We start from the raw sequence: 25,292 nt of genomic DNA, 5'->3' as shown, positions 1-25,292 counted from the left end.
CGCCTCAAGCCGAGCCCGCTCGCTTACTCTTAATATAATAGAATCAAAGTTTGGGAACACTTTGAGTTATTTGTGTAGTGTTGATTCTTTTTACGAATGTTATTATTGCTCACACTAAATTGTATGAAGTATATACAATAATAGCGGGCACGGTAATTGCCAAATGTGGAGCATAAATACATTTTTGTTACACGTCTTAAAGTGCAAGGCTTATGAAAAAAAGTGAATTTTGATTTCGAGTGCTCACACACTTTTACCGAAATTTTTTGTCCACCATTAATCAACACGCATACATGGCAATCACTGAACTACGCACCCACACGAAGTAGTAAGAACAAACTTTTTCATCGAGCATGCAGATCATTGTACGTACAAATAAACACAATACATCATCAAAAATTAAGAATTAAGAAAGAGGATGGAACGGACCGGCCGTATGCCTGCATATGCAGATCACATGTAGAGACCACGTCAAGTAGCAAACAAACAAGCAAACAAGCAAATGTGCCTTCAAACAATTGAGCGAGTGTAGAATAATTTCCTCTCGGAGAAGCAACGTGGTAAGTCATGCATATCTTGCTCGGCAGCACCTGGGTCGATGGACCGAGAGTACTGATCGCTTAGCACTTGAATCCGGTGGGCACACTCCTGCCGCAGTGGTTGAGGACGAGGCTGAGATCGATAGGGAGGTTAAGTTTGATGCCGAGGATGTTGGCCTTGAGTACCGTGCAAAGGCACACGGCGGCCTCGAGGTCGACGAGCCCTTCCAGCAGCGGGCAGCACGGCAACGTGGGGGGCACGCCCAGCTTGGCCTTGATCAGTCCCAGCACATTGGCGCACACGCCAAGCTTCAGCGCGTCGCGCGGGCACCTGCCGAACGATGCTGGGGTTGGGGTGGGAGTCGAAGGCGTCGACGGTGTTGGTGTAGCAGGCGTCGGGCAGTTCCCCCCGCACGCGCTGGCCATGGAGAACACGACCAGGTTCACAGCGAGGAACAGCGCGATCGATGCCTTGCCTGCCATTGCTGCGAGTGATCACTACACCACGCAGAAGCTCAGAGCAAAATGATCGATTAGCTCTGGAGCTGTAGACTGCTAGGTGCTTGTGATGCTATAAGATGGTGCTTGGGTTTGGTATTTATAGGTGAAAGAGTGGTGCAATACTGATGAATTATTAGCGTGTTATCTTACCCGTGAACTTTGCATGTGAGGGCGATTAGGAGTTCCGATCTGGATCGGTATACGCAGAATGTACGTACGTTGGTTATATATTTTGTAATGGCGCTAGTGACCAAGATTCCTGCATTGCATCATTAGTGGATGCATGTTGAGTTGTTTGTTCCTGCTTGGTGATTGATGTTATTCTAGATTATTACGATCTATTGCTAAATCAAGAATCTTCTTTTAGTTTGAATATTGCATCTACTACTTCACGGACGGGCCGAACTGCCAGAGTACAGCTAGCTAGCTCCAGCCAGAGGAATCATAAAATGCAAGGAGCAACTTGGTTGAATCGTTCCAAGCTATCCAACCATATTCGAACATGAATATAGAACCAAGCTGTTGCTTCAGATGGTTAGTCATGAATCATGGTAGCTCACAGATCTATATCCTCTTGTCCATCACTCTGTAAGGAATCAGGTCTCAGGTAACTTGTTCTGCGTACGAGGTGTATATGGCAAGGAAAAAAATAGCGCGCTATAACAAAATAGCGTCGGCCGAAAAATACGCTATTAGCGTGCTATAGCGCGCTAATAGCACGCTATAGCGCCGAAATAATGTAGCGCGGGCTGTCTAGAAACGCTATAGCGTGCTATTAGCGTCGAAATAGCGCGCTATTTTTTTCCATGGTATATGGTGAATTCGGCAATTCAGTCTCATTGTTGCGGCTCGTTTAGTTTTGACCTCCACGCGTCACGACCCATGATCTCATGCGCGCCGATGTATTCTAATAAAACAAGAGTACAACTTCAGTGTGGTGCTGACGTTTGTAAGTTTACCAGCTATTTCTATATGAAAATCTAAAGAAGAAACTTAATATTCCTCGAAAATTGCTAATATATGTGTCCCAAAATCACTAAAAATTCCGGATTACAAGCCTTCCACTAAAATTTTGCACCATGGCAAAATACACCACCACAGTGATTTCATCATATATTGACTGACTTTTCTCGATAAAGGAAATATATTAATATCAAGAGATATCAATTACACCCAGCCTCTGTAATCACGCAATACCCTAATAGCAATATGTATGCACGCAGCCAAAAAAGAAAAAGAAAATAAAAAAATAAAAAACCCCATTATGGTATTTCAGCTCCAGGACAGTATATCCACCACCAAAATAACAGTAAAACAACACCTGAACTACAAGCTCTTCAAAAGCGACGTCTCCAAGAGGGAACAGTGAACAAGCGCAGTTGTCGCCTGATCAAAAGATTTTAAATTTTCATCCTGAAGATAGTCTCCTCTCTGAAAACAAATGCCTTCAGTAGAGTCATTTTCAAGCGCAACCAATTAAGGCTAGATCTTAGATTTTCACCCTAAAAGGTATGACTCTGAACTTCACATGTGATGTCGCCCCCACTTGCATACTACTGCTGCGAAACTCAGAACACCAAGCGAGTCCCTCAACGTCAAAGAGACTCGAACCTCCATTACTAGTCCTCCAATCCAGCTTTCATGATATTCTCCGCCTCTAATTTCACCATGGACCAAAATGTCATCTTATGGCAACATAGAACAGAGCTTCACACGGCTCCCTCTAGAACCACAATCGGAACAAAAGTATGGGTGCGCACGACCGAATACTAGCCGATCCAACAAAATCCAGACATAAGGTGCACTGTTACATTCGCTACTGAAGCCTTCCGGAAGTCACCACTTCAGCCAGATGAAGAAGGACCAACCTAGGAATGTCACCATCTTCGTAAAAGAGGAAACGTAGGATTGTCCCCTTTATTAGGCAGATCGGCAGGCCCCATGCCGCCGCCCGCCGTTCGACCTCATCAGCAAAAGAGGAGGCCGCCACCGACCACAAACCCATCGACGAGTCTTCCGCCGCCACCCCCAACACCGAAGTAGGCCACCACCGTGAGCCGCCGGTAAGGAGGGGCGCTGGAAGACGACAAACCACCGCCGAGCGTGGCCGCGCTAGTAAGGGTATCGGAGCTGCACTGCTCAGGACCACTGTCACCGTGGAGGGTACCACTAGCCATGGCCCAAGTCCACCTCCCCGCCGCCATGAAAGTTTGCCACACCCAAGCACGACGTGTCGCCGAATCGAGCTTATTGCGTTGCCGCCCCGGTGTTTGCGCTAGATCCAGCCACATCGCCGCCAAACAACCCTGGAGCTCGCATCTCCGCTGACCAGAAGACGACGCCGCGCCTAACGCATGCCCCCATGCCGCGCCGTGAGAGGATATCTCCTCTTCCGCCGACTGCATGTGGTGACCCAGCATACCACTGCATGATGTAGTATGCAAGTCATTGACATAATACCAATGAAACACCGTTCCACTAGAATTACATCCCTTACAGGGGTAAAACATAAATATTTGCAGGTCCAAGGCATATCTATAGAATTACACACAGACTATTTATAGAATATCAGCATAGTGTCCTACTTTACAATGAGGTAAAACTGCAAATAAACTCCAGAAGAAAACCTCATAGTCTAACTTATCACTAACTCTGTCTATAGAGGTACTTGACTAGCTAAAGAGACTATGGACCAGAAAGTCATAGGCAAATGCAAGTTTTTCTTAATTATTTCTTCAAAATGTTGCTTTATTCTGAAAAGCAATGTCCATCAGCCTTCACCGGGTGTCTAGAACTTCATGGAGTTTCTTTACGGCCGCGTTCGCAGTTTCAAACCCGAATAGGGAGTGACAAGCCATAACTTGATACACTGTGGAGAGGTGTGTTACTTTACCCATAAGAGAACTTATCCTTGTTGCCAATCGGGCGATCTTTTTTCCCGTCCACACTTCCTTGGTGTGAGGCCAGGTGTAAGATCCTAGACAATCACTGTGCTTTCCTGCGACCTCGCATACCCAACCCTTATTGTAGCCATGCTGAGTTTAGGTACCAACTTCACCTTGGTCACTTACCCCTCGGCGCATGACCCTCAAACACACCCTACAACCCCTCATAGATACACCAAACCGTGGGAACAATAAGGGGCTCCCCCTGCCAGTCTCAGCCGGCCTCCGGTAAGGTGTACCCATTGATATGCGAGAGGGAAAAGAACAGTTGACTACTCCGTCCCACTCCAGATCTTATGGTAAACACGAGTATTACGTCGCAAGAATCACTAGATGACATTTGTTGTTAAGTCCTAGGTGAGTAACCCAATGCAATGGAACCTCCACCAAACTCATATCATGGTTCTTTTGTCCACCACATAGTCATATTTATAATTGTAAAAGTAATACTTTGCTTTTAAATGCAGGAGTGATAAGTATAGTACATTGCAACTAATTTGATAAAAATAATCAAGGTAGCATGAGCAAGTGATGAACTTGCATTTCTTGACTGCAAGACTACGCATGCAAGTACTTTGATGCGTGATAACTCCAAATTTTGAAATAGCACCATTATCCGGTAAGGATAATGTTTAAAGGATGGGCAAATATGCTATAATGCATAAGTATGAGATGCAATCTCTCTAAGCATAACTTAACCCCGGTGATTTATGTTTAATGAGTTGTAATGATTTCTTTAGGGTGTATTGCATTTTTAGAGTGGTTTTACAAACAAGGTTATTATTAGGGTTTGGCTAGTTTGATATTATATCCAGGTGTTGTAATACATCATAATAATCATACTAGCACAACATAGAATAGTAGTTGATATAATATTAGAATGTAAATATTAGTTGTCAATATTAAGTACTATAAAACATGGTAAATGGTTACTTGTTATTTACTTCAAAAGAATAATTTTTGAAGAACATGTTACTTAAGGAATAATAAGTATTTCATGTAGGAACTATTTACTCCTATGGTATACTATGATTCTCAATTGAGTTTCCTCGGTATGTATTATATGGATCCTAAGTAAGATGAATTTAGATGCATCTATTACCCGCATGGTTTTAGTTGGACATGAGCACCTAAGATAAAGTACTACACATGGTTGTTGCTTTAATTGATCATGGTGGTGTTGTATCAATGAATGTTGATTAACGGCGATGCCATGCAATGAACAAATTAGGGTTTACCATTAATTTATCATCGAAGGTCCTTTTAAAATGAATAAATGAAATGCCAACTTTATTAGCAATAGGCTGCTTGTACTATTTTAAGGGAATATTAGAATATATTTAGTTGCTAAGTATGGATATATGGTAAGGTTAAGGTAGTAGTATCACATTTCATGAGTTCCTAGGGTTCTAGGGGTCACATAAGATTATAGAGTTAGGGTTATAATAGAATTAGAGTTTCATATGACATGGAGTTAGGGTTTTGTTCATAATTAAACTATATTTTCCTCTTTGTCCTACTAGAATTAAATTGTTAAATAAAGCTAAAGTTAATGAATAACTCTTAAGTATAAGGTAATGTTGAGTTTTGGCATTTTTTCATTTAAAGGAAATGATAAATAAGGTAAATACAATTTAGGGTTTTAACTACCAATAATGATATATTAATGCTAATATGATAAAATAAATTACTTTTTGTGTTTTACTTATTTACTAAATGGTTATTACTTATTTTTTTAAAATAACTAATTATTAAATTTTCTTGTCATTTAGGATAAAAGAAAATGCTTATTAATAGGCATTGAATAATTAAACTTTCATTTTTATTAAAAAAATAATCCTATAATTTTAAGGGATATATTTTATTTTTCTTAATATTTATATCCCATTTATATTTTTCTAAGTTGAAATGAATTAGATATGAATTTGTAAAGTGTATGTAATTTTCTGGAATTTTAATTAATAGGAAATGCTATTTACACCCGAAATAGATCTATCTTTATTCATTGACAGGTAGGGTCGGGTGGACCCGTAGGCTGCCATGCAAGCAATGACTAGTCAAATATTTTGACCAGGTCAATGATGACATCACCCACTGGAATGCTGACATTAGCACACCGGTGCACGGCGGCGACGCCGATTTAAGGTCATCGGGGAGGTGTCAGTTATTGCATTCGCATTAGCATTGCAAGAGGAAGCTACTGGTGGTTGCGCATTTCCCACATGAGCACCGGAGCTTGCTCCGGCGATCTCTACCACGGCCACTAACTTTGGCGAGATTACTAAACAGTGCTAGGATGCATTCTAGGAAGGGAAAAGGGTGCAATTGATGCCCAAGCTCACCTAGATCCTATTGGTATGCTTGCCGAGGTGGGAGGGGGGGGGTCGAAGGCGTACACTAAACCGCAGATTTCGGCAATGGCCGGTGGAACAAAATCGGACGATTCCGACGAGTTGAGGATCCCACACTCAATTCCTCTTGCCGAGATGCTTAGAAGGATCGGGCGCATCTCCGCGGCCACTTAATAGATGTCGGGGTGATCATAGTCGACGGCGCCATGATCAACGCCGGCGACCTTGCGTAGATGGTTGCGAGAGATTGAGAGGTAGAGAGAGGTTGGAGAGTGGTGAATAGGTTTCCTGGAGTCACGGTGGCCCTTCTCGAGTATTTATAGAGCTCGGGATGATCGACAATGTCACCCCATTAGCGATAGTGGTTGGGATGCCACGGGGATAGCAAGCTTGAATCAGGCGTGAATCTTGGCGCATTTGAGATGAGGATGGACGATTTCACTTGCACAGCACTCCAAGAGACTGCGTTCGGTCGACGCGGAGCAACCACATCAACGAGGACGTGGCGGCCAAACTCTACCGCACTGTCGATCTCAGGGAAGAAGACGAGGTCTCTTTTCTTCCTCGCGTAAACCAGACGAACCGGTAAGTGGGTCGGGCTGGGCTGACATGTGGAGTTGGTGTTGGGCCGCTACTGGGCTGGTTCGAGCTGCTGTGGTGCTGGGCTCGGTGGATAGGTAAACCTCTCCTCTCATTTCCTTTTTTCCTTATTTCTGTTTCAAATTTCTACTTTGAATTCAATTCTAATTTTGAGGGTTTTCAAGTTTATAGCCTCTGCAATAATATTTCAGAGATATTGTATGGACTATAGTTTAGTGTTGAATAGTATTTTATGCATATTAGTATTCTTGTAATTTTCTTATTTATGCTTAGATTTTAAATGATGTATTAATAGATATAGTTCCATTTCTTATTGTTTTGGAATTCGACTTATTTTCTAAGGCCTTGGTTGACTACTATGTATTATATAAGAACTTTATTTTGAATTATTGAGATAAAAATTATTGGCCAAAGGTTTATGTTGTTATTTGACTTCTTATTGTTAAGCAGATGCAAAACAAATATTGAGTTGTGTTCCTATATTGTTTCTAAGGATTATACAGTTGCCTATTAATGCATAAGGGTGTTTTTGTTCTATTCCTTTTTGAGGAATTAATTTAGGAGTAATCTTATTGCTTGATTTCTTATTTGACAATGTGATCACTTGCATGTTATTTTATGTGCGAACCAATTTGCTAAGGATAATTATCTTAAACCTAGATTTGAAATATCTAGAGCGATACTATTCTCATCATGGCCTTTCCTTTAGTTACAAGGATGAGTGTGGTTGATCACACTTTGTTCTTTAATGTAGGTTTATCACTAGGCTTATCTACTTGTCTCACCAACTTGAGTTATATCCCAATAAGGATTATTGGATCATGTCTCTTAGATTGGGATATAAATTATCATGATAGGGTTTGGTAATAGGTTTTTCTTAACTCTACTTGTTCATGCATAATTGGAATGTATAATATGGATTAGGGCTTCCAAATGTGTATTGTTAATATGTTGAGTTCACTAGGGTTTCTGTTCCTTTCAGTATTAGGATGGTTGCTTTAAAATATGATTAGGGTTGACATAACTTCTTGGCTAAGCAAAGTGTTGTTGTTCTTCAATTGTTTCTCTACCTAAGATATGGAGAATGGTCTAAGGTTGATTGATAGTAGTCTCCCTATCATTTCATGTGATGGACGATATCTTCTTATCACAATAAGGTTTAACTTAGTATTCTATATCTCCAAAGCATGATGTCGAGGGTACTCCTCGCCAATGCCCTCCGATAGGGGCTTAGGGTTGATGGAATCCTGCAAGCTGACACGAGACATCGGTTCACAGACAAGCGGGGAGAGCGATTTACCCAGGTTCGGGGCCCTCGATGAGGTAAAACCCTTACGTCCTGCCTGTCTGTTCTTGATTATGATGACAATGGGTTACAGTGGGGTGCCGAATAGTTCGGCTGAGATCTCGTCGAGATTACTACTGCTAGGGTTACCTAGCTCTAAGCTTTTTCTGGCTATGATCGCTAAGATTGTTCGTGTCCCTCGGCAGCCCCTCTCCTGGCCTTTATATAGGAGGCCAGGTCTCAAGGGTCCTAACCGAGCACGACTAGGTTTACAGTACTTTTAGATCTAATCTTTCCTCGTTGACCGCTTCCTTGTCTTGCCCGCCAAGGTTTCTTCCGGTGCGCTGTCCAGGTGGCCCATCTAGCCTTTGGGTGTCTTCATGGGCCTCCAATTAGTCAATATAGGATAGGGCAACGTCCATTACTCGAAGGGTAGTGCCCACGTCAGTAGCCCCCGAGTGTCTAGCCGAAGATAGTTTGGGTAGAGACTAATGCATGTCTTCTCCTGATGTTCTTTGTTTATCTTGAATTTGCTCCGTCTTCATTTTATCGGGTGCGCGTCAGCGCTCCCGATGGGAGTAGCCCCCGAGTCTAGGTACGGATGCTTGTAATCCGTGCGTAGACTCAAGTTGTACCACTCGAATATTTTCCTATGTCGATATTTTCCACAGGTCTTCATAGGTCATCCGATATATTTCCTTTATGCAAAGGATAATGAGTAACGTGCCCAACTTTTGTTGGTTAACTGCCGATGGCAAAACAACGTTACCCTACACAGAATCAAGTCCCCGGGCATGATCCTGGAGTGCAAAAAACTTTTATTGGGTGTGCATCATGCACTCCCGATGGGAGTGTCTAGGTGCAAGCGCTTGTAACCGAGTGCAGACTCAATCCTTCTTCCTTCGACTGCTCATTCTGTCGAGTCTTCATTTTATCGGGTGCGCATCAGCACTCCCGATGGGAGTAGCCCCCGAGTCTAGGTACAGATGCTTGCAATCTGTGCGTAGACTCAAGTCTTTCACCCGATAATTTTTCATTTTTTCCTTCAGATGCTTCTGTTGTTGTTTTTTTATATATATAACGTCACTGTTGCGGGCCGATTGACAGGACTTGACCTGACGTGTAACTGATGTGGGCCGATTGACAGGACTTGACCTAACGGGCCCACCCTAGCCCTGCGCGGGCAGGTTTTAGGGCTTGATCAATGCACGCGTGGCGATCGAGGCGTCTCCTCAATTTTCGCGCGACGTGGGAATAATGGGCCGCCGGTTCCACTCCTTCTTCAAGCGCCACGTGTACGGTCAGATCTGCCCCACTCCCCACGATGCTTTGTGGAGTTATGGCCACGATTGGGCGCAAATTCTTACGGGATAAATAGGGAGCCTCCTCTCTTTTCTATCTTTTACCCCGTTTACTGCTCATCTTCTCCTTCAAGCCTTCCTGTTCCTCTACCTCTTCGTTAGAAGCTCCGTTCACCATGGGCAAGAAGAAGAGCGGCAGTACGTCGGAGGCGGGCAAAGTTAGCCGTGATTGGAGCGCCTCCGCCATTTCCAACCGCGACATCAACAAACTCCGCGCTCTCGGCTTCATCTCCGCATCTGAGGATGACATTCGTCTCCCAGGTTCAGTTTCTCGCCCAAAGCCCCCGAAGGGCTTCACTGTTATGTTCGCTGCTTTCTTGTTCCGTGGCCTTTCTCTTCCGGCCCACGAGTTTCTTCGCTCCCTCCTTTTCTTCTATGGGATTCAGCTCTGGCAGCTGACCCCAAATTCCATCCTCCACCTTTCCATTTTCATTACCGTCTGCGAGGCCTTCCTCGGCATTGAGCCTCACTGGGGCCTTTGGAGGAAGATTTTCTATGTGAAGCGTCACAACGACAGTAATGGCCCCCCGTTGTCGGTGGCGTTGGCTTCGTTGTCAGGAAGGAGGTCGATTACTTCAACTACCCGATGAAGGAATCCGTCCAGGGCTGGCGCAACAAGTGGTTCTACCTGCGAGATCCTGCTGTTCCTGGGCGGCGTTCAAATCTCCCTCTTTGGGATGATGTCTTGGTTGCTCAAAATAAGAAATCTTGGGAAAACGCCCTTTCTCCCGAAGAAAAGGCGACAGCCGATGAACTGTTTGAGCAGATAGTCACTTTGAAGAATACAGGAGGCCTGACGATGTGCGGCACTGAAGTAGTTTCAGTGTTCCTACAACGTCGAGTGCAGCCACTGATGTCCCGCCCTCACCAGATGTGGCTTTATACTGGCAAAAGCGACAAGTCAAGGATCAACTCTGCCGACCTGTCGACAGATGAGCTTCGAGACGAAGTTCGTCGCCTAACATGCCTTAGTACGAAGGACACCATTGTCTTGACGTCGGCTCGTCCTCCTTATGATCTCAAACACCTCCCGTCCGAGGTAACCTTACTGCTCCTTGTTTATTGTTATTATTTCTTTTCCTGTCTGTGCCTTATAAGTTTCTTTCCTTCTGCAGGCTCCCATTGTTGCCCAATACTATCCTTCCTCACCCGAGAGCGGCGTGGTATTGGAGGATGACGATGACGATTCTGGGGGAACCGAGGATGTTCCACACGTTCTTGAAGACAGCGATGTCCAGGAGGATGAAGTTGCCGAAGATGACACCTTCCTCAGGAGCAGGCGTCGCAAGCAGGTACACGATGATCTTATCACTTCGGCTGAATCAAGTCCTAGAGAAGGAGATAATGATGTCGATGAAGCTGCTTCGCCTCCTCCTGCTAAGAAGAGTTCAACAAGTTTCTTCGTGGACGAAGATGACCTAGATCTGTGAGCATCTATACTCTTTTTGTTTTAATCTATTTCCCGTCATCCTTCATGCTAACTGTGTATTGTACTTAAGTAGCTCCGATGACGATGTTCCTCTCGCGAAGAGGGCCAAGCTTGCCTCTGTGAAAGCAGCATCGGCTAAGGAGTCAAATCCTTCTCCCGCCAAGTCGACACCTCCTTCACGAACGGGTGTGGAGAAGGTCCCAGTATCGAGAGTTATCCCTCCTGATGACGCTCCCACCCTGTCAGCTGGTCGTGATCATGTAAGTACTTAATCTACCTGGTTTTGCCAAGTTTCTATTGTCTGGCTCCTCTTGATTTTTCCTAGCTGCTGCCGATTTACGCTACAGTCGACGCCGTGGCGGACTTTGCTGAGCAATTCACTCGCCTTGAAGCCGAAAACTCCCAACTTCGAAAGGCCGTCAAATCTTCGGCTGATCAGGTGCTCGAAGCCAACAGGCTTGCTACTGATGCCAAGAATGAGAACGCCTTGTTGAAAGAAGAGGTGAAGAGGCTGAAGCGTCAGATGAAGGATGATCAGGATGCCAGGCGTGCAGCGGCGGCTGCAATCGATGAGAAGGAAGGTGTCCTCCGTGAATCCGTCAAGAATTTATTAGGTAAAAACCCTCATGGTATTCCGCTTCTTTCTTGATGTTTCTTTGTTGATTGCTGATATGTCTCTCTTTCAGAGGCCGCCAACATAACTGTCAGCCGACGCCATCAGCTCCGTGAGGATTCCACAGCCGACGCTTTATCACTTGCCACCGAGTCCAATGCCCAAATCCTTAAACTGCTGCAAAAGTCTAAGGGAGCACTGTCGAAGCTATACTCGATGATCTTCCCGAAGATGACGTTGGACAAGACTCTCGACGAGATGGCGGAAGCTTTCCTTGTCGATCCTTCTGAGCCTGTGGAGGTACTGAAACGCCGCAGCCGCTTGATTGGAGCAGTTCTTACTTTTCAATTGCTTATGGGTCATGGGATGGGGACGGAATTGGAGGAGTTTTCTAAGGTACTGCATGTCGATGATGAAAACCATCTAGTCGATCTTGAGCCTTTCAAGAGATCGGCAATAACTTGCGCCAACCGACTTCTGAAGCTGGTGGATGAAGCGCAAGCCGGACCTGTTCCTGAATCTGCCCCTTGTTCATCGTCGGCAATCACTTGAACTGTTTACTTGACTCGTTGTACATAAGATCATCCGTAACTCCAAAAATTCAGCTCTGTTGCCAATTTGAACATCCTTTTGTTTGTATGATGTGTGCTTAATACTCCCGATGGGAGTTTTTATATTAATGCTTAGTCTGAACTGAAGACCGTACTGCAGATTCCTTCATCTTCTTCCCGTGCCGAGCTCTTTCCGAACCCTTCGAGTAATGATGAATCAGACCTTGTTCATCGTTTACGTGATCAGGTGTCCTGTCTGAATAAAGACATCACCTCTCTTCGTGCGATGGCTGCCTTGGTGAAGAAAAAGGGAGAGATAGCGACTGCTGTCGAGCAATACGCTCTCGATGGTCTTTATGTTGCTACCGAAAGTTTGAGCTGTAAGTATTAGCCTGCCTTCTGGCATAGCTTGAATGTTTTTTTTACTTGACATTCGTTCCTTTTCCAGTTGTAGCTTCGGATGCGGCTGAGGAAGACAAAAAGATCCATGAAGAGGTTGAGGCGATGACCGATGTCGCACATCCAACACATGGTCTGTGGCTGCATCGTCCGAAGGCTGTCGTCATGGCGAAGTTTAAGTACCGGGTGATGAAGGCGCATTATTACTTTGATAAGTACTATGCCCATCTCATGATGGTTTGGAACACCTTGTTCCCTCTGGACCAAGCACCCGAAACCTTATCTGGCTTATTCACCCGATTCAAGTCTCCTGAGAGGATTCGACAGCTGGTACGGAAAGAGCTTCTGGCTGGTGCTGAACTTGCCTTTGCTTCAATATTGGCGTGCCATCCATCTTTAGACTTGACAGCCGTAGCGAATACTGAAAGGGATTTAAGCCAGTATTATGATGTTGCTAGAGGTCCTGCTTACACCGTCGTTTCTCGGATGGAATCGTGCCTTGAAAAGGATCTGAAGGCCCACTGGGACCAGGGAACCCGATTATGAATGTAATAACCTTGTATCTGCATAAGATTGGTTACTGCGTATGCTGCACGCTATGTTAGTTTGATTAATATTTTATTGTTGAGTGCGGCTGAGTGATCAGTTCAACCTGCTTTCTCGACGACTTCGTTGAATTTTATGCAATGTTATTGCGAAGTCGATATGTAATTTATTCGAGAGCTTGGCTTCGTCACACGGTGCACCGGTTTGAGCCTTATATCGTGATAATGTAACCATCGACTGCAGCTCTCGCATATTTTTCGAGGCTTGGATTGGTTGTTTTTGTGTGTCATTAATCTTAGCTCTCGCTGAGAGTATTCAATTAAGGACACTATATTAGTCAGCGCTCCCGACGGGAGTTAGAGCCGATTGTAAGGACTCCAAACGTTATGTTCGGGTGCCAAAGCCTGAAGCAAGAAAAAGGTAGAAAATCTGATTAGATCTTTATTCATAATGTAAAGCAACTCTATAGGCCGTTAATTAAAAACAATCGTGTCCTATGTATAGAACCGTCGCAACTGCGCGATGTTCCACGGATTCTCGACGTCTTTTCCTGAGGCTGGATTTTTGAGCCGATAGGCTCCTCCTGGTATCACTTCAGTGATGATGTATGGTCCTTCCCATGGAGATTCTAGCTTCAGGGGTCTTTTTTGCTTCAGCCGAAGTACCATATCCCCAACAGTGAAGCTCCGACTGCGTATTCGTCGGCTGTGGTAGTTTCTCAGCGCTTGCTGGTATACCGTTGTTCTTGCCAAGGCGATGTCCCGTGCTTCATCGAGGAGGTCGACAGCGTCTTGCAGCGCGATATTGGAGGAAGACTGTGTATGCTGTCACTCGAGGAGCTTCAAATCGGACGTCGGCTGGTAAGACTGCTTCGGCTCCGTACACCAAGAAGAATGGAGTGTATTGAGTCGACCTGTTGGGCGTGGTACGCAAGCTCCAGAGCACGGATGGTAACTCTTCGACCCAGGCTCCGGCTGCGCCTTTAAGGCGTTTCTTGAGGCCATCTCCTATTAGGCCATTGATCCTTTCCACCTGGCCGTTGCTCTGGGGGTGAGAAACTGATGCGAATTTCAATTTGATTCCTCCGTCATCACAAAATTTCCTGAACTCCTCGGAATCAAAGTTGGAGCCATTGTCTGTGACGATGCTGTGGGGCATACCAAATCGACAAGTTATTCCCTTGAAGAATTGAACCGTTGTTTCGGCTTTTTGGTTTCGTACAGGTACTGCCTCGATCCACTTAGTGAATTTGTCGACTGCGACCAATAAGTACGTGTGTCCTCCGGGTGACGATCTTGGCAGTGGTCCAACTTGATCGAGTCCCCATTGAGCAAAAGGCCATTCCAAGGGTATTGTCATTAAATCCGTTGCAAGAGCGTGTGGTTTTGATGAAAAACGTTGGCAGGGATCGCACTTCATGACTAGGTCCCTAGCATCCGACGCTGCCATTGGCCAGTAAAATCCTGCCCTAAAAGCTTTGGCCACAAGGGCCCTGCTTCCTGCATGATGCCCGCAGGTTCCTTCGTGTATCTCACGCAACAGTGCTTTTCCATCGTCAATGGCGATGCACCTTTGGAAGATCCCTGAGATGCTACGTTTGTAAAGCTCACCATTTATCACGGTGAAAGCCTTTGAACGTCTGACGATTCGCCTAGCTTCTACAGAGTCCTCTGGCAGCTCTTGTTTTGTCAGATATGCTAGGAATGGTTTGGTCCATAGTGGCTCAAGGAGGAGGACTTGTTCGGCAGGAGGGCCTGGAGATTCTTCAGCCGAAGGAGTTAGCTGTGAGCTTGCCTCTAATTCATCAGCCGATGATTTCGGAGGTGCCGACGTCTTTTCTTTTATTGATCGTTGAGCGATCACTTCGTAAAACACTCCATCTGGGATGGGGGAGCATGTAGACCCGATGTTTGCCAAAGTGTCGGCTTCCTCATTACTGGCTCTGCCAATATGTTTGAGTTCGCATCCTTCGAATTTAGCCTCCATATTCTGATACAGCTGCCGATAAGCGATCATTTTGTCACTAACTGCGTCGCACAAGTTCATCGACTGCTGCACCACCAAGTTCGAGTCTCCATAAATTTCTAGGCGAGTAGCACCACACACTTTTGCCATTTTCATTCCATGCAACAGCGCTTCGTATTCTGCTTCGTTGTTTGTCGGCAGAGAGAAATTCATGCGTAGTATATACTTCATCTTATCTCCCTGCGGTGATATCAGCACCACTCCTGCTCCTGCACCTGTACTCCGTTTTGACCCATCGAAGTACATTGTCCACGACCCTGACATGTCGGGTGTTGGCGGTGTCTGTGATTGGATCCAATCTGCCACAAAATCTGGAAGTATTTGGGATTTTATCGCCGTTCGGTTAACGTAAGTTATGTCGTGTGGCGCTAGTTCGATAGCCCATTGGGACACCCGACCTATGGCTTCAGGATTGGTCATTATGCTCTTCAGGGGCGCTTCACTTACAACTTTAATCGGATGCTCCATGAAGTAGTGCCGCAACTTGCGAGCTGACCTCCATACTGCATATGCCAGTTTCTGATGATGGGGATACCTCTGCCTTGCAGGCATGAGTACTTCACTGAGATAATAAACGGGCCGCTGCACGCCATGGACTCTTCCTGGTTCCTCTCGTTCGACGACTAGAACGCTGCTGAAGACTTGTGCCGTTGCAGCTATGTACATGAGCAACGTCTCCTTCTCGCGCGGAGTCACAAGTACTGGGGAGGTTTATAGGATTTTCTTCAAGTTGTCGAAGGATTCCTGTGCCTCCTTTGTCCACTCGAACTTTTCTGATTTTTTCATCAAGTTGTAGAAGGGCAAGGCTTTCTCCCCCAGCTTTGCAATGAACCTTTGGCCGCTACCGGTCGTCCACTTGCTGCACTTGGTGCAGATTCTTTGGCGGCTCCATATCGAGAATGGCTTTGATTTTTAAGGGATTGGCTTCGATTCCCCTGGCCGATATGAAGTACCCGAGTACTTGTCCTCCGGGTACTCCGAAGAAGCACTTTTTGGGATTCAACTTGATTTTGTATCTGTCCAGATTGTCGAAGGTTTCCCGTAGATCATCGATGAGTGTGGCTGCGTGCTTTGTTTTCACCACAATGTCGTCGATGTAAACTTCGATGTTTCTTCCAATCTGCTCCGCAAGGCACGCTTGCATGCAGCGTTGGTAAGTGGCTCCTGCATTTTTCAACCCGAAGGTCATGACGTTGTAACAGAAAACGCCGTGTGGGGTGATGAACGCGGTTAGCTCCTGGTCTTCTTTCTTCAGTTTAATCTGATTGTACCCGGAGTATGCATCGAGAAAAGAGAGATGGTCGCATCCGGTTGTGGAATCGACTATTTGGTCTATTCGAGGCAGCGGGAAATGATCCTTCGGGCAGTGCTTGTTAAGGCTGGTGTAGTCGATGCACATGCGGAGGGCGGTTGTGTCCTTCTTCGGCACCATGACGGGATTGGCCACCCACTCAGATTCCTTAAGCTCTCGAATAAACCCTGCCTTGCGGAGCCGATTAACTTCTTCGCCAATTGCTCTTCTCTTCGGCTCAGAAAACCGTCGCATTGATTGCTGTACTGGTTTGGCCGTTGGGTCAACATTCAGGGCGTGTGATACGTCCAATTTGCATCACTATTTTATATCATAATTTGCTGTTATTCATTGATATATTTCATATTGGGACACAATACTTATGTTATTTCATCTATTTTGCATGTTTCATCATTATTGGAGGATCGAACACCGGAGCCAGGATTCTGCTGGAAAAAGCACCGTCAGAACGCAATATTTCGGAAGATCAACTCTGGAAGGAAATTATACCAAAAATCCTATTTTTCAAGATGACGAAGGAAGCCAGAAGGAGGAGCCAGGAGCAGCCAGGGTGGGCCCACACCCTAGGGCGGCGCGGCCAGTGCCCTGGCCGCGCCGGCCTATGGTCTGGGGCCCACGACCCTTTTCGCCTCCTTTTCTTCGCCAAACCCTTCGTCCCGAAGACCTAAGCCACAGAGGGTACCTCGCGAAGAGTTACAACCGCCTCTGCGGGGCGGAGAACACCAGAGAGAAAAGAGCTCTCCGGCGGGCAGGAATCCGCCGGGGAAATTCCCTCCGGGAGGGGGAAATCGACGCCATCGACACCGTCATCGAGCTGGACATCATCGCCATCACCATCATCATCATCTCCACCATCATCACCGCCGTCACCACCGCTGGACACCGCCACCGCCGTAGCAATTTGGGTTTGATCTTGATTGTTTGATAGGGGAAACTCTCCCGGTATCGATTTCTACTTGTTGTTGATGCTATTGAGTGAAACCATTGAACCAAGTTTATGTTCAGATTGTTATTCATCATCATATCACCTCTGATCATGTTCCGTATGATGTCTTGTGAGTAGTTCGTTTAGTTCTTGAGGACATGGGTGAAGTCTAAATGTTAGTAGTGAACTATGGTTGAGTAATATTCAATGGTGTGATATTTAAGTTGTGGTGTTATTCTTCTAGTGGTGTCATGTGAACGTCGACTACATGACACTTCACCATTTATGGGCCTAGGGGAATGCATCTTGTACTCGTTTGCCAATTGCGGGGTTGCCGGAGTGAATCAACCCTAAACCCCCGTTGGTATATCGATGCAGGAGGGATCGCAGGATCTCAGAGTTTAAGGCTGTGGTTAGATTTAATTCTTAATTACTTTCTTGTAGTTGCGGATGCTTGCAAGGGGTATAATCACAAGTATGTATTAGTCCTAGGAAGGGCGGTACATTAGCATAGGTTCACCCACACAACACTTATCACAACAATGAAGATTATTTAGCCGTATGTAGCGAAAGCACTAGACTAAAATCCCGTGTGTCCTCGAGAACGTTTGGTCATTATAAGTAAACAAACCGGCTTGTCCTTTGTGCTAAAAAGGATTGGGCCACTCGCTGCAATTATTACTCTCGCACTTTACATACTCGTACTTTATTCAACTGTTACATCAAACCCCCCGAATACTTGTCTGTGAGCATTTACAAGTGAATCCTTCATCGAAACTGCTTGTCAACACCTTCTGCTCCTCGTTGGGATCGACATTCTTACTTATCGAAGATACTACGATACACCCCCTATACTTGTGGGTCATCAAGACTATTTTCTGGCGCCGTTGCCGGGGAGTGAAGCGCTATTGGTAAGTGGAATTGGTAAGGAAAACCTTTCTTGTTGTGCTGATTTTATGTCTGACTTCTGCTATAAGTCATTATGGAGAGATCTTCTCTTCAATTTCTATTTGGGAAATCTACTACTACTGCAACGGTAGTGGATGAGGCGCCAGGTGAGGAAGTAATACCATATAAAATACCTATGAAAATTATTGAACGTGTTATGGATAACCGCTATGAAGGGGATGGAACTGTCCTTCCTGGTGATCATTTACTGTTTTTGCATGAATTATGCGGGTTATTCAAATGTGCAGGTATTGCTATGGATGAAGTGAGGAAGAAACTATTCTCTTTGTCGCTGTCCGGTAAGGCGGCGCATTGGTATAAATTACTGGATAATGGGGATTCTCTTGAATGGAATGATATTGTGCCCGGTTTTATTCTAAGTTCTATCCTCCAAGTGAAATTCATAAGGATCGGAATCGCATATATAATTTTTGGCCTCATGATGGAGAGAGCATCGCCCAAGCTTGGGGGAGATTGAAGTCTTTAATGCTCAAATGCCCCATTCATGAGCTTCCTGGTAATGTTATTATTGATAATTTCTATGCAAGACTTTCTTTTCAAGACAAGACCTTGCTGGATACTTCTTGTTCTGGATCATTTACACGCAACAAAGAAGAGTTTAAAAGGGACCTTCTTGATCGGATCCAAGAAAATACAAGGTTGGGAGAACGACAAGGATAGAGAATCAGGTATAATTTATGATTATAAATGCATTGAAGCTTTTATGGATACTGATAAATTTCGTAATATGAGTGCTATATATGGTCTTGATTCTCAAGTTGCTGTAAATCTTTATAAAGCTTTTGCCTCTCATTATGAATTGCCAAAGAAGAATTTTGATAAGTATCATGAACCGTATAAAGATAAAATTGATTCATCTATTAATAAATGCGTTGTAGTTGAAACTGCTGATCGTGTTATTCCTGAAGCTTATATTGAAAAAACTCCTTTCCCTGCTAAAATGAAAGAGTACTCTGTTATAAATAGTGCGGTTCATAAAAGTGAAAAGAAACCTGTAGAACCTGAAGAACAAATAAAAGTTGAACTCATTGTTGCAATAATTAAAGATCTTGTGACTGAAAGTGTGGAGGATGGTCATATTATTTTCTGTGAAGATGCTTCTAATATTGTTTCACATCCTAATAAACCCAAACAAGCTAGTGTTCCTATGATATCTGTTAAAATTGGTGATCATTGTTATTATGGATTATGTGATATTGGTGCAAGTGTTAGTGCTATTCCGTATGAGCTTTACACGGAGATTATGCACGAAATTGATTCTTGTGAACTTGAAGATATTGATGTGGTTATTCAGCTGGCTAATAGAGAAACTATTTCTCCAATTGGTATTGTTCGAGATGTGGAAGTTTTATGCGGTAAGATTAAATATCCTGACTTTTTGGTACTTGGTTCTGCTGCTAGTGATTATTGTCCTATTATTTTTGGTAGACCTTTTCTAAATACTTGTGGAGCTATTATAGATTGCAAGAAAGAGAAAATTTTGACTAAATTCGCTGGTGAATCTTATGAGTTTAACTTCTCTAAATTTACTAAAACTCCTTATAAAGCTGATTTGCCTAGTAATGATTTTGAAATGGAGCAATGTGCATCTATTGTTCTTGTTCCTAATAATCCTTTGCAGCAACATTTGGAGGATAGCGAGAGCGAAATTTTTAGGAAAGAAAGAGATGAGCTTGAGGAAATTTTTCTTCGCCAACCTATTCTCAAGCATGATTTACCGGTGGAAGATTTGGGTACAACACCGCCACCAAAGGAAGATCCTGTTTTTGATTTAAAGCCTTTACGATAATCTTAAATATGCTCATATTGATGATAAGAAAATATATCCTGTTATTATTAGTTCTAAGCTTTCAGAGATTGAGGAAGAAAGGTTATTGGAAATATTGAAGAAGCATCGAGGCGCTATTGGCTACACTCTTGATGATTTGAAGGGGATTTCTCCGTCTATATGCCAACATGCTATTAATATGGAAGATGATGCAAAGCCTGTTGTTGAACCTCAGCGTCGTCTAATTCCGAAGATGAAGGAAGTGGTAAGGAATGAGGTATTACGACTTCTTGAAGCTGGTATTATATATCCTATTGCTGATAGTAGATGGGTTAGTCCTGTGCATTGCGTTCCCAAGAAAGGAGGTATGACTGTTGTGCCTAATGATAATGATGAGCTCATTCCTCAAAGAGTAGTTGTAGGGTATAGAATGTGCATTGATTTTCGAAAAGTTAATAAAGTTACTAAGAAAGATCATTACCCTTTACCATTTATTGATCAAATGCTAGAAAGATTGTCTAAAAATACTCATTTTTGCTTTCTTGATGGTTATTCTGGTTTTCACAAATTGTCATTAAAGCTAAAGATCAAGAGAAAACCACTTTTACCTGTCCCTATGGAACTTATGCTTATAGACGCATGCCTTTTGGTTTATGTAATGCTCCTGCTACTTTTCAAAGATGCATGTCTGCTATTTTTCATGGTTTTTGTGAAAGTATTGTAGAGGTATTCATGGATGATTTTTCCGTCTATGGGAATTCTTTTGATAGTTGCTTGCGAAACCTTGATAAAGTTTTGCAGAGATGTGAAGAAACTAACCTTGTTCTTAATTGGGAGAAATGCCACTTTATGGTTAATGAAGGAATTGTATTGGGACATAAAATTTACGAGAGAGGTATCGAAGTTGATAGAGCTAAAGTTGAAGCAATTGAGTTGATGCCCTATCCGAGGGATGTTAAAGGTTTTCGTAGTGTTCTTGGTCATGCTTTGGGTTTTATAGGAGATTTATTAAAGATTTCTCCAAGATTTCAAAGCCTCTTACTAATCTTCTTCAAAAAGATGTACCATTTGTTTTTGATGATGATTGTAAGGAAGCTTTTGAAACTCTTAAGAAAGCCTTAACAACTGCTCCTATAGTTGAACCTCCTGATTGGAACTTACCATTTGAAATTATGTGTGATGCTAGTGATTTTCTTTGTAGGCGCTGTTCTTGGACAGCGAGTAGATAAAAAACTGAATGTTATTCATTATGCTAGTAAAACTCTTGATGCTGCTCAAAGAAATTATGCTACAACTGAAAAAGAATTATTAGCTGTAGTCTTTGCTTGTGATAAATTTAGATCTTATATTGTTGATTCAAAAGTTACTATTCATACTGATCATGCTGCAATTAGATACCTAATGACAAAGAAAGATGCTAAGCCGAGGCTTATTAGATGGGTACTTCTTTTGCAAGAATTTGATCTACATATTGTAGATAGGAAAGGTGCTGATAATCCTGTTGCTGATAATTTGTCTAGATTGGAAAATATTGCTTATGATCCTGTTCTGTTAATGATAGTTTTCCAAATGAACAATTGGCTGTAATAAAGGTGAGCTCGCGAGACAGTCCTTGGTATGCTGATTATGCTAACTTTATTGTTTCCAAGTACTTGCCTCCAACCTTTTCAGCTCAGCAAAGGAGGAAATTCTTTTATGACTTGAGGCATTATTTCTGGGATGACCCACACTTATATAAAGAAGGAGTGGATGGTATTATGCGAAGATGTGTTCCTGAGTATGAACAACAAGAAATATTGAGTAAATGTCATGGTAGTGCTTATGGAGGACATCACGCTGGAGAAAGAACCGCGCAAAAGGTTTTACAATCAGGTTTTTATTGGCCAACTCTCTTCAAGGATGCGAGAAAGTTTATTTTATCTTGTGATGAATGCCAAAGGGTTGGTAATATCTCCAGACGCAATGAAATGCCTATGAATTATACTCTTGTTATTGAACCGTTTGATTGTTGGGGATTTGACTTTATGGGACCTTTTCCGTCTTCGGAAGGTAACACTCATATACTTGTTGCTGTTGATTATGTTACTAAATGGGTGGAAGCTATACCTACAAAAAGTGCTGATGGTGAGACCTCTTTAAGAATGCTCTTAGATATTATTTTTCCTAGATTTGGAGTACCTAGATATATTATGACTGATGGAGGTTCTCATTTTATTCATGGAGGTTTTAGAAAAACTCTTGCTAAGTATGGTATTAATCATAGAATTGCTTCTGCTTATCATCCTCAAACTAGTGGTCAAGTAGAATTATCAAATAGAGAGATTAAATCTATTTTGGGAAAGACCGTTAATAAAACTAGAAAGAATTGGGCTAGTAAATTGAAGGATGCACTTTGGGCTTATAGAACTGCGTATAAAAATCCCATGGGAATGTCACCTTATAAAATGGTTTATGGGAAAGCTTGTCATTTACCTTTAGAACTAGAGCACAAAGCTTATTGGGCTGTTAGAGAATTAAATAAAGATCCTAAACTTGCCGGTGATAAGAGGTTGTTGCAATTGAGTTCTCTAGATGAATGGAGAAGTGAAGCTTATGAAAATGCTAAACTCTTTAAAGAGAAAGTTAAAAAATGGCATGATAGGAGGATCATCAAAAGAGAATTTAATATTGGGGATAAAGTCCTATTGTATCGGTCTCGTCTCAGATTCTTTGCAGGGAAATTACTCTCGAAATGGGAAGGACCATATGTTGTCGAGGAGGTGTATCGTTCAGGAGCAATCAAAATTAGCTCTCTCCAAGGCAATGCTACGCAAGTGGTGAATGGACAAAGACTCAAGCATTATATCTCAGGTGATTCCTATAATGTTGATGTTGATATTATTCAAGTGGAAACACCGGAAGCTTTCATCAAAGGACAAATTGACAGTCCGCTTAACTCGACTTTGAATAGGTAACAGTACTGGTAATGAAAAGTACGCAATTTACTTTCCGAACTATATTTTTGCTGTTTTTGGAAAATATGAGAAATTACGAGTTCGAAACGGAGTGGAAAGGACGCACGAGGGGGTGCCACCATAGGGCGGCGCGGCCTGACCTGGGCCCGCGCCGGCCTATGGTTTGGCCGCCCCGTCGCCCCTTTCCGACTCTGGTTCGATCTGGTACTTTCCTTTTGTCGAGAAAATTTTTGCTATATAATCCCCCCAGACCCCTGGAGGTCCGTATATCGTTTTCTCGACGTGTTTTGTTTCGAGTTGTTTCTGCCAGGATTTGCTTCGGATCTAGAGCCATCATGTCTTCGTCGGAAACTCCGAAGGACAGCTCCAGCAAGGATGTTGGCAACTTGTACATGGAGGAGCTGAGGATGCACCCCAAGGAGTTGCTGCTCGTTGAAGGAGAACTGCAGGTCAAGGATGTCCAGGGTCCTAAAGGAGAAGGAAGCCTGGAAGACAGGATGGAGAAGCTAGAACAAGAGGTTTTCAAATACAAGAAGATGGCTGAGCGTGAGGTGGATATTTTCCACAGGATTGTGTCTGAACTCATTGCTGAACATGAGAAGGAAACTGCAAAGCTTTGGAGCGATATCCTCTCACTTCACGACACCACCAACAAGCTCCAAGCACAACTCTATGATTTTCAGAATCAGAACTGTGAGTATGAAAACAGGTTTAAATACATAAGCCGTGCTGCTAGTTTCAGGATCCCCGAGACCAAGATGTCGTTTCTTGATGGAGAGCCTCTTCCTTGGAAGTTTGATGACGGGAGTTCATCATCACCATCATCGCCAAAGGAGTAATTCATCATCGGTATTGGCATCCCCTTGGTTTGTTCCAAGCTTGGGGGAGTGCCGCGGTATCACATTATCACTACCTTTTACTTTTATTGTCAAGTAGTATCATATCATGAGTAGGGAAGTTATCATATAAGATGGGTTGCGTTTGGAAGTATCTCTCCTTTAGTTGGTTATCTATGTATCCCTTGGTGTGAGTTATCGTTATGGAATATTAATGAGAAGTCTTATCATTTACATATTGCACATCTTATTTTAGTTTGCAATCTCTACTATATGATTCACCTTGTTGTTAGTATTGGTATCACTTTGGGAGCATTGAATAAATCTATTTGGTTTTGGCAAACTTAGCATTGGTCAATAGCAACAACACTTTGAGGTTTAAATAGAAAAGAGAAATACATGTAGATGTTTCATTGTCTTTCTTGTTAGCTCATAGCTTATTATTCTGAAGTTAAAATTGTTTGTACTTACAAGGAAGATGCATGATTGTTTCTATCACATGTATATTTGTTTGTTTCCCTCGACTCTTATGCTTGCTAATTAACCTTGCTAGCCAAAGACCTGTACTGAGAGGGAATACTTCTCGTGCATCCAAACCTTAACCCAAACCTATGCCATTTGTGTCCACCATACCTACCTACTACATGGTATTTTCTGCCATTCCAAGTAAATACTTCATGTGCTACCTTTAAACAATTCAAAACTTAGTATCTCTTATTTGTGTCAATGTTTCATAGCTCATGAGGAAGTATGTGGTGTTTTATCTTTCAATCTTGTTGGGCAACTTCCACCAATGGACTAGTGGCTTCACCCGCTTATCCAATAATTTTGCAAAAAGAGCTGGCAATGGGATTCCCAGTCCCAAATTGATTAAACTAAATAGACACTCCTCCATGGTATGTGATTGATGGACGGCACCCGAAGGATTCGGTTAGCCATGGCTTGTGTAAGCAAAGGTTGGGGGAGTGTCATCATCATAATAAAGCTAAAATAAAAAGGCACTCCTTCATGGTATGAGATTGTTGGCGGGCACCCGAGGATTCGGTTAGCCATGGTTTGTGAAAGAAAGGTTGGAAGGAGTGCCACACAAAATGAAAATAATATGGGAGCCGCTCTTAGGAGGTTGTCTGGCAAGGGGTTAGAGTACCCGGTACCAGTCATTGACAACAACAAACACCTCTCAAAATGTTACTTTTATTCTCTTTATATGATTGCAAAAATTGAAAAAGCTCTAGCACATGATTTAATCCCTGCTTCCCTCTGCGAAGGGCCTGTCTTTTACTTTATGTTGAGTCAGTAAACCTATTTCCCTCCATCTCAAGCAAGCATTTGAGTAGTTGTGATCAAACCATTATATTGTGATTTGCTACATCATGTCTTTTA

At 43.3% G+C, this 25,292-nt stretch overlaps 1 protein-coding gene across 1 annotated transcript; it reads right to left on the bottom strand.

The window, feature by feature from the left end:
• Positions 1-326: 326 nt before the first annotated feature.
• Positions 327-1,113, bottom strand: LOC127336016 (14 kDa proline-rich protein DC2.15). Its single transcript, XM_051362760.2, has one exon. It carries the CDS (start codon positions 1,020-1,022, stop codon positions 621-623), a length of 402 nt encoding a protein of 133 aa, XP_051218720.1. The 5' UTR covers positions 1,023-1,113; the 3' UTR covers positions 327-620.
• Positions 1,114-25,292: the final 24,179 nt, after the last annotated feature.

Source organism: Lolium perenne, chromosome 2 (assembly GCF_019359855.2).
Source record: "Lolium perenne isolate Kyuss_39 chromosome 2, Kyuss_2.0, whole genome shotgun sequence".
Taxonomy (NCBI): Eukaryota; Viridiplantae; Streptophyta; class Magnoliopsida; order Poales; family Poaceae; genus Lolium; species Lolium perenne.
This window is presented reverse-complemented; position numbering and strand designations above follow the sequence as displayed.